A 12,642-nucleotide genomic window follows, 5' to 3' on the forward strand; every position below is an offset into this window, starting at 1 on the left:
CACCTAATTTCTCTGCCAGAGCAAAACTAGAGCAGCACAGAAGATCTTCTGATCATGATTTGCTGGTGTGGAACTCATCTCCTGTCTGGAATACAGCTCATTTGTATCGGAATGGCTGTATCATAGAAAAAAAAAGGTCCCTGGCACAGGGGTTCCTGGCACAGGGGGGTCTGAGAGCAGCACAGAAGTACAGCCATGCTGCCCCACGAGCTCTCCCAGTCCTACAGCATCCACCTTTGGGGATGTGGCCTGTCCCCAAGGTGGGGACCCAAAACACTGTACCCAGTGTCTCCAGCTGAGCCTCTGGGGCTGCAGAAAAACAGGAAAAGAGCAAGAACGCAAACTGTTTTTCATGTTCAGGCTGATCCTCTGAGCCCTGAGGTCTGTTTGCAGCCCAGATCACAGAAGCATGGAGTCACTTTGGTTGGAAAAACCCCTTAAGCTCCTCGAGTCCAGCCATTCTCCCAGCACTGCCAAACCCACCACTAAGCCAGCCACAGCTACACGACTTTGGGATCCCTCCAGGGACAGAACCTCCACCACCTCCCTGGGCAGCCTGTGCCAGGGCTGGACAGCCCTTTAATGGAAGAAATTGGGAGTGAAGGGCCCAACACTGAACACAGATGAGCAGCTCAGTGCTGGCAAACCCTGCAGAGGAAGGCAGAGGGCGGCAGAAGGAGGCAGAGGAAGGCAGCATTGCCTACCACTGCCCTGCAATTCCCCGCCAGCAAAGGGACATGAGCCCTGAGCCCTTCCAAAAAGCCCTTCCTTGGTTTTTGCTCATAAGCAAGGCTGAAGAAATCATTTGCATCCCTCAAAAGATTTGCTAAGCCCCGGGGAGCAGGTGCTTAATGCCCTTCTTGATGCAGTACTGGAGCCCGGCACAGGGAATGGGGGTTGCAGGCAGCTGCCTCCTTCTGAGCTGCCCCATGCCAGGCACATCCTCCATCCCCACTGAGCTCCCCCAGGAGAGGTCTGGTGCCAGAGGGACTCCAAAGTGATGTTTTCCACCCCCCAGACACACACCTTTTCCTTCCCCAGGGCGGCGGGCTGGAAGCCTTGACGGAACGGTTCCAACCCCAACAAGCCACCCCACCTCTCATGATGGAGCAGAAACCCGGCATGTACCCTCAGCCTTACTCCTCCTCCTCTCCCACCACCAACCTCCCCGGCGCCTTCCCCGGCATGGTGAGGCAGAAGCCGTCCTTCGGGCCGCTGCCCGTGCAGGTGCCGCCGCCCCGCGGCGCCTTCCCCACCGCCATGGCCATGCAGCCCCGGCAGACGCTCAGCAGGCCCCCCACGGCCCCCAACCAGCTGCGACTTCAGCTGCAGCAGCGGCTGCAGGGCCAGCAGCAGGTAATTCATCCTCCCCCTCCGCATCCCCATCCGAGGGCTGCGGGCAAGGCGATCCCGGGGACCGTGTCCCCCCTCCGCATCCCGAGGCAGGCGGGTACAGAGGGACCCTCGGTCCTGCCCGCAGCCCACCCGTCCCACTCGGAGGGGATCAGACGGGTCGGAAGCTCCCGCATCAGAGTTCTGAAGGTCTCCTTGGCATTTTTTTCTTTCCTTTTCCTGCCCTCCAGCTGCTCCATCAAAACCGGCAGGCGATCCTCAACCAGTTTGCAGCCAGCTCTCCCGTGGGCATCAACATGAGGGCAGGGATGCAGCAGCAGATCACCCCGCAGGTAAGAGGGCTGCAGCACCAACCTCCAGCTGGGAAAACCTGGGGGTTAATCTCCCTGTGAGCGCAGCCTGGCTCACTCCTCTCCCTCGTTAATGGCACAAAAAAACTATCCCATGTGCAACACGAGTTACTGTGGGTTGGGGTTTGGGGTTTTTGTTTTTTGCTTCACCCTTATTCCAGCTCCTCCACCTGCTTAAGGTATAAATTGCTTAGAGAGGGACGTGCCAACGTATTTAATTGAGAAGAATCTTTAGGAAATAGATTCCATCCTTTAAATACCAGAAGCTCTAGTGTATCTTCTTAAATGATCCTGCAAATCCCCGGGTCCTAAAGTTCTTGCTTGGCTTCTAATAAAGCAGACGAAACATCTGCTGGGGACAAGGAGAAGTCGGAGTTCTGGTGACTTTATTCCACTTCTTGGAGAGGCGTTTGCCTTTTTGGGAGGCTGCGTGACGTCTCTCTTGTGCCGTGGGGAACATTGACGGTGGGGAAGGGGAGTGAATGGTTCCCATCGTAGCTCCAATTTCAGCTTCTGATGGCTCTGTGGGGCTTTTGAAGGCAACTAATTCCAACACATCTGGGGAACGAGCCTATGGGGATGGAAAAGCTCCTGGGATGGGGTTTTTTTTGCATATCTCACAACCAAAAGTATCCGAGTCAGGGATCCCAGGCTCTGGTGCGTGGGAGTGTCCTGGCGAGGGCACAAGAAGAGAGTCTGTCATGGTTTGACATGACAGCGTTTTCTGGTAAGGTGGAAGGGGCTGTAAAGATGGCTCATGTAAGAAGTGGCTCAAAACTCTCCCCAGCTCTGAGCCAGACCCAATTCTGGGGCTAAGCCAATTAGGTTTGGCCCTAGCTGGTTTGGCCCAGCTAGAACAGAAGCACCACGACAGGGTCTCTTGGGGAAGAGGGGCGGCCAGTGGCAGCTGGGTGACTATGAGCCTCCCTTCCTGCTCCAGCTCCTGGAGCATTGCCGTGTGACGAGTGCAAAGGCTAATGATCGATATCTCCGTCCTGCTCTGCCCTGCAGTGCCATAAATGGGCCAATTCACAGCGTTTTGGGAGGGGAGCTTCAGCTTTCCATTCAAGGACAGGCACGGCATGCCGGGGAAGGGGAGCAGCCATGGCTCTCACACGGGGGAAGGCTCTGAGCTGTTTGCCAGCCCCGGGGGCCGATAATGGTGATAACTGTGGTGTCCCCCGCTCCTTGCCCACAGCCTCCCCTCAACGCCCAGATGCTGGCGCAGCGCCAGCGCGAGCTCTACAGCCAGCAGCACCGGCAGCGGCAGCTCATGCAGCAGAGAGCCATCCTGATGAGGCAGCAAAGCTTCGGCAACAACCTCCCTCCCTCCGCCGGGCTCCCGGTACAGATCGGAGCCGCTCGTTTGCCCCAAGCGCCCCCCCAGCAGTTCCCTTACCCCCCAAACTACGGTACGAGCCCCGGGAATCCTCCCACCTCCACCAGTCCCTTCTCCAACGCGGAGGCGGCGCTGGGGAACCGCGGCGGCATGGTGAGCCGGGGCATGATGGGCAGCGTCGGGGGGCAGTTCGGCGCCGGCATGAGCCCGCAGATGCAGCAGAACATCTTTCAGTATTCGGGATCAGGTACGTCGAGGGGTTGGTTGCCATGGAAAGATGGGTGGCGGTGGGGAGGGAGAGGGTGGAGGGCAGAGCTGAGCCCCCTGAGGATGTCTCAGCCTGGCCCTGCTCACCCGTCATCCAGGGCTTCATCCCCAGCCATCTCACCCAGCTGGTCTGGTCTCCCAGAGGGACTCTTTCTGGTTGAATCTCCCCCTCAAAAAAAAAAAAATCTATTGGGAAAAGAATTCCACAACTTCCTTGAAACTCCAGCTGCAAGGCAGTCCTTTGAATTGTGCTTCCTTAAATATATCCTCTCTGAAAAAGGCCAAAGCCTTGCTGAGATGGCTGAAGGGAGCTTGCACCTCTTGTGTGGGCACCGAACCCCTGTGAGATCAGCTGAGCGGGTGCTGAGCTGCATGCAGATGGGCACCATCTCAAACTTTCAAGGAGGGCCTGACTAAGGTAGATGTCACTGATGGGCAGAGAAAGTCACATCAGGGTTGCAATAGTTCCCACAGGGACCTCCTTTGGCATTGCCTCATAACCCTGGCTGTTTTCCAGCCAAGTGTGATGCTAAAGAGGAACTCCTGCTGATAGAAACCACTTCAAGGGAGGTTCCCTGCTCCTTTATCCCTGAAATATTTGTCTTTGAGTGATATAGCTGCTCAAAATGAAAACCAGAGACCCAAAGTCCTGGCTGGTGCTGCTGGTTCAATGCCAGTGATTGCAAAGCCACGTGTCAAGTACTGTGTTCAATTTGGGGTTCTTCATTACAAGACATTGAGGTGCTGGTGTGTGTCTGCTGGAGAGGGGCTGAGAACCTTGAGGGTGTTTAGCCTGGAGAAAAAGAGGCTGAGGAGAGACGTGATCACTCTCTGCAACTCCCTGACAGGAGGCTGTAGTGAGATGGGGGTTGGTCTCTTCTCTCCAGTCATGAATGACAGGACAAGAGGAAATGGGCTCAAGTTGCCCCAGGGAAGGTTTAGATTGGAGCTGAGGAAGAACTTTTTCCCTGAGAGGGTTGTCAGCCCCTGTCCCAGGCTGCCCAGGGAGCTGGTGGAGTCCCCATCCCTGGAGCTGTTGCACAGCCGTGTAGCTGAGGTGCTGAGGGACAAGGCTAATAGTGGTGGGCTTGGCACTGTGAGGGCAGTGGGGGTTGGACTTGATAATCTTCAAAGTCTTTTCCAACTGAAATGATTCTGTGATTCTGAGGGAGGAGGAAGGAACTGGGGCAGCTGGTGGGGGTCTGGACACTGCTGATACTGTCTGTACTTCTCCAGGGATGGGTCAGCAAAGTGAAGCCACGTTTGCTCCGTCACTCAGCCCCAGCAGCCCCTTGATGTCCCCCCAGCTCCCGCCCTCCCAAAGCCCCATGCTGCAGCCAGCTCCGCCGACACCAGGCTACCAGTCACCTGATATGAAGACCTGGCAGCAAGGAGCCATGGGGAACAGCAAGTAAGATCATGGTGGGGAGAAGGTGGTGACACAGATGCAGAGAAGGTGGCAAGGTGACACCAAGGTGGTGGTGCCCTGGTAGAGTGTTGGCAAGGGTGGTGGTATCCACTAGTGACATCTGTCTGAAGATATGTGCTGAGCTCAGGCTATGTCCTCTTACTCCTCCAGGAGTCACCATCAGCCCATGTCCTCAGCCTCACCTTAGCTCAGAGGTGGCCCCAGTGTTCAAATGAATGAGCACATGTGTTGACAGGTACCAAGATGATGAAAGAACCTCTCTGTGAGGAAGAAAGGCTGCGGGACCTGGGGCTATTCAGCCTGGAGAAGAGGAGGCTGAGGGGGAGTCCCTCACCAATGCTGAGAAATCCCCAAAGGGTGGATGTGGAGAGGATGGGGCCAGTGTTTGTTGTGTGGTGGCCAGTGCCAGCACAAGGGGTAACAGGCACAAGCTGGAACGCAGCAAGTGCAACTGGCACAGGAGGAGAAGCTTGTTTGTGTGGGAATGAAGAACTGACAATTGGCAAAAAATGTAAACCAACCTTCAGAGTATGTGACTGATTGCTGGTGAATGAGCTAATGTTGTAGAATGCCCAGTTGGGAGTGTGAGAAGCAGCAGCATGAGAGTGGAAAACAGGCAAAGCCTGAAGGTCAGCAGGATGTGAAAACAAAAACAGGTATTATGTAACTTTGACAATAAACTGGGGGCTTGCATACAGCAGAGCAGCACTTGCTCATGGCAATGCTTCCTGTTCAGCAATCATGAGTGGGTTTAGTTTCAGCGTGTCACCCCGATCCCGACTGGCCCGAGACTGGCAGCTTGGTGTTGAGGTGAGGGAGCCCTGGCCCAGGCTGCCCAGGGAGGGTGTGGAGGCTCCTTCTCGGGAGGTTTCCAAACCCACCTGGACACATTCCTGTGCCCCCTGATGGAGGGGAACCTGCTTGAACAGGGGCTTGGGCTGGATGAGCTCTGCAGGGCCCTGCCAACTGCTATCGATTTTGAGTAGAGCATAACACAGGTCTTTGGCTTGTAATTAAACTAGTGGCTTAATTATGTCTGGTGAAAGTGGGATTAGGAAATATGATAATAAATTGAGTCAATACCAGCAGTTCCAGGTCACTGCGTGACCCTCCAAGAGTGTGTCCAGCTTTGACATAGGGAAGCAAATGAGAAGAGTCATAGGCTCACTGCCTTTTTTGTGAGTCGGGTTTGAGCTTCAGATCTTCAGAAACATGGGGGAAAAAAACCCAGAAGCTCACCTGGAGGATGCCTTTCTTGGCATCTTGGGTCTGTGCAGGTAGCTCAGCAAGAGTGTGGAGCAGGCTTCTGGGCTGGGTGGGATAAGATGAGAGGTCTTCTGGAGGTGGGATGCTTGCAGTGGAGAGCTACCCTCCTGATGATGCAGAAGTGGGAATGGTTGAGTCTTGAGGAGGGCATTGGAAGGGGTGAATTTGGTGAGATCCCTCTCTGGGATCTGGTGTACTCCTGCTCTACATCATCACACCAAGGAGTCTCCCACTACAGCAGGAGTCTCCAAGGCCCAGTGGGCTCCCAGCTGCTCCCCCAGGGTGGTCACGGTGCAGTCTGGCTACCATCATGGCTCAGGCCACCCCAGGGGCTCTGCCCACACCTCCAGGTGTCTCCCACTACCACAAACACCCAGGTAATGCTTTTTTTGTCCCTCTCTTTCTCAGTGTGTTCAGCCAAGCAGGGCAGAACCAACAGGCACCTGCTCAACAGGGCATGTACAACAACATGAGCATCACCGTCTCCATGGCGGGAGGAAACACCAACGTACAGAACATGAACCCCATGGCCGGACAGATGCAGATGAACTCGCTGCAGATGCCTGGGATGAACTCCATGTGCTCAGAGCAGGTCAGTGCTGTGCCTACTGCCAGGATGGTCAGCCAGCTCCCAGGGGTTTGGCACTTGCTTCCCGGGCTATGGAGGTAGCTGTGTCCAAAAGAGGAAGCAGCAAATGTGGCATTGCCACTGCGCTGGAGCCCAGGGCCATTGGTGTGCCAGGAGTGTGCAGGGCTGTGCCAAACATATCCAGCCCTCATGGCGGGCTGGCAGCAAGTCCACTTGTAAACCGTGTGCATCCCCAGGGAGCTGGGAAAACTAGGGATGGGGAATGGGAACAGTGGGATACAGGACCTTTCCACACTCCCAGAGAGATCCCAAGATGCTGAGGGCACTGGAACATCTCTGTGAGGAGGGAAAGCCTGTGGGACCTGGAGCCGTTCAGCCTGGAGAAGAGAAAGCTGAGGGAAGACCTCATCAGCACTTCTAAGTAACTAAAGGGTGGATGGCAGGAAGATTCCCAGGCCTTTGGCAAGACCCTCCTGGGTCAGACTGGGACACCTCCAACATTTAGAACTGCTGGGATTTGTCTTGGCATCATTAACCTTCTGGCTTACTGGTTTTGTGGGGTACCTTTGGAGCTGAGGCTTGCAGCCTCCCTGGAGAAAAACCATGGGGCTTTATAAGGAAACTATTCCCTCACATGAGCCAATCACGGTGCATGGGCTGAGACAGTGGCTTTTGCCCCTCTCAATGGGTAGTTGAGTGTTTCATGCTCCCTGGGGATAAGACATCCCCAGAGCCAGCAGAAGTCACAGGCAGAGGTGCAGAAGCTGGGGAGAAAATGTTCTTGTTCTTATCTGTGTGAGGGCAAGAGGGCTCTTCAGAGGTTCCTGGCCCCGCTGGACCAATAGGCCCAGGGCAATGGGACAAGGTTTAACACCAACCCCAGGCAACGCTCCAGGCTGGGGCAGAGGGGCTGAAAAGCTGCCCACAGGGAAAGGGCCTGGGGGGGATGGTGTCAGGGGCTGAAGATGAGGCAGCAGCGTGCCCAGGTGGGCAAGAAGGCCAGTGGCACCCTGGCTTGTATCAGCAGTGGTGTGGCAGCAGGCCCAGGGCAGTGGCCGTCCCCTGTGCTGGGCCCTGGTGAGGCCGCAGCTCGAGTGCTGTGTTCAGTGTTGGGCCCCTCACTGCCAGAGGGACACTGAGGGGCCGCAGCGTGTCCAGAGCCGGGCAGCGGAGCTGGGGAAGGGGCTGGAGGCCCTGGGGATGTTCAGCCTGGACTAAAGGGGCCTGAGGGGAGACTTCATCACTCTCTGCAACTCCCTGACAGGAGGTTGTGGACGGGAGAGGTTGATCTCTTCTCCCCGGCAATGAGACAAGAGGAAATGGCCTCAAGTTGCCCCAGGGGAAGTTTAGATTGGAGCTGAGGAAGAACTTTTCCCTGAGAGGGTTGTCAGCCCCTGTCCCAGGCTGCCCAGGGAGCTGGTGGAGTCCCCATCCCTGGAGCTGTTGCAAAGCCGTGTAGCTGAGGTGCTGAGGGACACGGGTTAGTGGTGGGCTTGGCACTGAGGGCAGAGGGGCTTGGACTCGATCTTAAAGGTCTTTTGCAACCATAATGATTACCTGATAAAAGTAAGACAGGCCTTTCCTGCCCACTGGAATCACCCTACCAGTGTCCCAAAGCTGTTCACGGTCCAGTGAGAATGCTGACAGCACAGTCCCCTGGTGCTGCCCTGGCCATGAGCATCCCCTTCTCAAATCTCCCCAAAACCCATCTCAAGAGGACAATGGGTGCCTCTCCAGCATCTTGGAGCTACAGCTGAGCCTGGATCTTGCTTTTGACAGGTAAATGACCCGGCGCTGAGACCCGCGGGCCTTTACTGCAACCAGCTTTCCTCCACTGACCTTTTGAAAACAGAAGCAGATGGGGCGCAGGTCAGTAAGAAACTGCTAAACACACCTCAGGTACTCCCGAGGAGTCTGACGGGTTCTCTCCCCCCACCTCCCCATTAGAGGCTGAACATCCCCAGCCGTACCGGCTCGGCACGCTCGGTTTCCACCGGGCCCGGGCCCGGTTGGCAGGTTGGGTTGAAGGCCCCGTGGTGCCACCACCACCAGCACCATCACCACCAGCCCTCGGGGACATCGGCGCCGTTCGCAAAGCCCCTCTTTGCACCAAAGAGATGCGGGCGTCTTCGGCCTCCGTGCTGGAGCAGAAGAGCTGGGAATAAAGAGACGAGTGTTGGTGCTAAACACCCCTCGGCCCTGGTTTGCCGGCACCCTGGAGGCTTTCTTTCCTAGGCTCGGCCATCACCGGAGTGGCCAACGGCCCCTGCAGTCAGGCTGCCACGGAGGGAGGACGTTTTTGGCCGGGGGAGGCTCTGGGGTTGGCATCCGTCTCGCTGTGCCCCGGGGACGAGCCGCGTCATCCGCCCCCCTCATCAGAAGCCCCTTCCCCATTCCGCAGAGGCACCGAGACACACCAACCCTCTTTTAGCTTTGCTCAGACAGCCGCGCTGGACCTCGCTCTCCACCAATGCCACCCCACGGCCCCGCCGCTGCCCTTCGCCCCGAGGACGCCAGGCGGGGGCTTTTTTCGGGGGTTGTTTTTTTTTTACCCCCCCCCCAAATCCATTTTTTCCCCTTTTTGTTTTTGGTTTTTTTGGATGAGCAACGTTATGAACCTCGCCGAGCCGACTGAGTTGCAGCGGTTTTCTTTTTATAGGACAAGAAGACAGAAGAGTTCTTCTCTGGGGTGGCTCCAGACTAGAGGAAGTCTCTAGTGAGTTTCCCACTTCACGTAGTACCCAGCTCCGCCGCCGCCGGCCCCTGCCCCGACCAGGCTAAATCCCTCCCCTTCTTCTCTTTTTGTGTCCCAGCAGGTACAACAGGTTCAGGTCTTTGCCGACGTCCAGTGTACAGTGAATCTGGTAGGAGATCCCTACCTCAACCCGCCGGGTTCCCTGGGCACGCCGAAAGCCGCCGCCACCGCTGCCGGGCCGCCGCCGCCGCCACCGGCACAGCAGAAGAGCCTCCTGCAGCAGCTACTGACTGAATGAAATCGCTTGGGCGAGGAATGTGAAATTTAAATAAGAAGACGTAACAGAGAATATATAAATATATATATAGTATCTATTTTTCTGAGATTTTTGATATCTCAACCCGCAGCCATTCTGCAGCTCGTAGTGTTTGGAGCAAAAAGGGGGGGGGTTGGGGGTTTTTCTGTTGTTGTTTTATTGGGGGGCGGGTTCGGGTTTTTTCCCCCCTTTTTTTTCCTCTTTTCCTCCCTTTGATAACTCCTTTTCTCCCCCTTTTCCACCTTATTCTCTCCTTTTTTCTCCCCTTTTTTCCCTTTTTCCCCTCCTTTTTCCCCCCCTTTTTCCCCCTTTCCCCCTTTTTTCCTTTTCCTCCCCCTTTTCCCCCTTTTCTCTTTCTTCCCTTTTTTCTCCTTTCCCCTCTTTTTTCTCATCCTTTTTTCCACCTTTCTCTCCTCATTCCCCCCCTTTCCTCATCCTTTTTTCCCTTCATTTTTCCTCTCTGTCTTCCTCTCTTTTCTTCTCCTTCCCCCCCTTTTCTCCTCATTTTCTCCTTTTTTCCCCCTTTTATCTCCTCCTTTTTCCCCTCTTTTCCCCCCTTTATCTCCTCCTTCTCTGTTTTCCTTTCCTCCCCTATTTTCTTCCTCTCTCTTTTCTTTTTTTCCTCTTTTTTTCTCATTTTCTCTCCTTTTTTCGTCTCTTTTTCCCCCTCTCTTTTGATTCCCCCCCTCCTTGTTTCCCCCTCCCCGTTTTCCTTTGTGTTTTTTTCTAAGAAGCATTGGATGTCGGCGAAGCGACGAGGCGGGACAGTCGGTTTTACTCGAGCCAAATTTACAGATGACTCTTATTTTTGTAATCATTTTGCTGGCTTCTTAATCCGGAGGAAGGTTTCTCGGGGATGGGGGGGGGGTGTGGGGGGGTGTGTGGAAGAAGGCAACCGGAGGACCGCGGCGGCGGCGGCGGGAGGAGGAAGAGGAGGAGGAGGAGGAAGAGCACTCTCAGTTTCAGCTGGATCTGTCACTGATCACGTCTCGGCGCGGGGCACGGAAGGGGATCGGCGCTGGATTTCTGCGGGGGGGGGGGGCGGGGGGGGGGGTAGGAAAAAAAAGCCGGTTTTGTTATTTTAATTCACGCTTAAAAGAACCGCCCTCCTCCCCCCTCTGCCCCCGCCCGCTTGTGCGTACAATCAGCTTTTTCTAGCAATCGTGAGTTTGTCAGTTTTAAAGAAAAAAAAAACAACAAAAAAAAAACCTCCCAAAAAACCAGAGTATTTTGACCCATTTTTTTTCCATGTTTTATGCCGGTTTCAGGCCTCCGAGCGAAAAGGGCGGGGGGGGGGGGGCTACAATGTGTATATTACAACAGGAGGAGGAAAAACAAAACAAACAACAACAACAAAAAGACTTAAAAAGAGAAGAGTTTGGGGGGAAAAAAAAACTGCAATAATTTTTAGGGGGAAGGATGGGGGGAGGGGTCTGTCAATTATTGTAGATAAAATTTTCTGATTAAATATTAAATAAAATTAAGCAGTCGGTTCTTTCTGCTTTGATTGTGTTTAACAGCTGAGATAGCTTCAACTATTTAAAATAATGATAATAAAATAATAAGAATAATAATAAGAAGAATTGAATTCTCTGTCGGGAGATAGCTTATTTTTTCCCTCCCTCAAGCCTGTCACTGTAAATAGCTCTGAGCTCTGTATAAAGTTGTTTTTCTTCTCTTTGAATTGGGGGGGGGGAGTGGCTTTTAATATTCACTGCTGGACTTTTCTTCTGGGGGGTGGCAGCTGTGGGGAAGGATTATTATTTTTCTTTCCCCCCTCCCCCTAAAAATCGCGCTGGTGTGTGGAAAAAACAAACAAACAAAAAACCCAAACAAAAAAACAAGCGCTGTGTAGCTTTGTTGGTTGACGTTTGCAAGAGTTAAAGATGATAAAAACAAACAAACAAACAAAGAAAAGAAAAGACCAAAAGAACCGGAGTCGGTAACTAACGTTTTGTTGTCTCTGCGGCGGGGATGGCGGAGCGGGGCCGGGAGCAGCCGGGAGGGTCGCGCCGGGAACTCATCCCGCTGTCACCGCGCCTCCTCACGCTGGGGAAGCTGCGAAAAGAGACGGTGTGGAGAGATGGGTGGCAAAAAAAAACACCCCAGCGTCTTGAATCCTAATGTGCTACAGAGAAATAGAGATTCGGGGGGTGGGGGGGGGGAGGGGAAGGAGACATATGTCTGAGTTTAGTGCACGGGGCGGGACGGTGAGCACCGGGAAGAGGGGAGCAGCCCCAATCCACAGCCACAGTTCTACTCCCCCGGGGGGGGGTATTAACCCCAGGGGTCTGGGAGGCTGCAAAAAGCATCTCGGGGGCAGTTGTGCGATTTTCGGGGCGGGCAGGGGGTGACAGCGGCGTTAACAGCCCAGGCAGGGCGAGGAGAGGTGGGGCACACGCGCTTTTAGCTGACAACGCACTTTTTTTGGAACCGAGAGGCTCGTTTCAAGCATTTATACCGTGAAGCAGGCGGCAGGAGGAGGTCGATGCTGCCGTCTGCCGTTCGCGTGGCTCCCTGCAGGGTCTCATCCCACGGTTCGGCGTGAATAAAATCGGGGATGTAGTGTGTGAGGAAAGAGGGGCTGCGGGTGGCTGGGGGGCTGCAACCAGTGCCGAGCCCACGGGGAGAGGGCTGGAGCTGCCACACAGCTGTGCCTGCAGCCTGAGCACAGGGAAAGCAGCCACTGGGATGGATGAGGAAGCTCAAAGGGCTGCCCAAGGGAAAAGTCAGCCCTAAGAAGCAGCAGAGACTTTCAAGTTTGTCCGCTCTGGTGATTTAACCCTGGCTGGGTACCAGGTGCTCACCAAGTGCTCCCCTCCTCACCTGGACAGGGGAAGAGAGAAATATAACAACGGGCTCATGAGTGGAGATAAGGACAGGGAGATCACTCAGCAATTACCACCACAGGCAAAACACACAACTTGGGTTCAGCCTTGGCTACTGGTGGGTCCATCTCAGAGCCGACTGGCACCGGCCCGGTCACACCCCGGGGAAGCTTCCAGCAGCCCTCCCTTTAGCCCTCTGCTACCAAAACC

General features: G+C 54.8%; 1 protein-coding gene across 5 annotated transcripts in view; it reads left to right on the top strand.

Moving 5' to 3' along the window:
• Positions 1-10,453, top strand: part of NCOA1 (nuclear receptor coactivator 1) — a 193,297-nt gene extending 182,844 nt beyond the window's left edge. For 2 of the 5 annotated variants that reach the window (XM_061990185.1, XM_061990186.1), the window contains 7 exons: positions 1,042-1,356; positions 1,584-1,685; positions 2,902-3,289; positions 4,546-4,720; positions 6,413-6,596; positions 8,373-8,462; positions 9,407-10,453. In XM_061990185.1, the coding sequence (XP_061846169.1) occupies positions 1,042-1,356; positions 1,584-1,685; positions 2,902-3,289; positions 4,546-4,720; positions 6,413-6,596; positions 8,373-8,462; positions 9,407-9,586 (1,434 nt within the window). In that variant the 3' untranslated portion in view covers positions 9,587-10,453. Of the gene's footprint in view, positions 1-1,041; positions 1,357-1,583; positions 1,686-2,901; positions 3,290-4,545; positions 4,721-6,412; positions 6,597-8,372; positions 8,463-9,252; positions 9,310-9,406 lie in introns of all 5 variants that reach the window. The other 3 variants (XM_061990188.1, XM_061990189.1, XM_061990187.1) reach the window with 3 other exon arrangements.
• Positions 10,454-12,642: the final 2,189 nt, after the last annotated feature.

The sequence above is a fragment of the Colius striatus genome, chromosome 2 (assembly GCF_028858725.1).
Source record: "Colius striatus isolate bColStr4 chromosome 2, bColStr4.1.hap1, whole genome shotgun sequence".
Taxonomy (NCBI): Eukaryota; Metazoa; Chordata; class Aves; order Coliiformes; family Coliidae; genus Colius; species Colius striatus.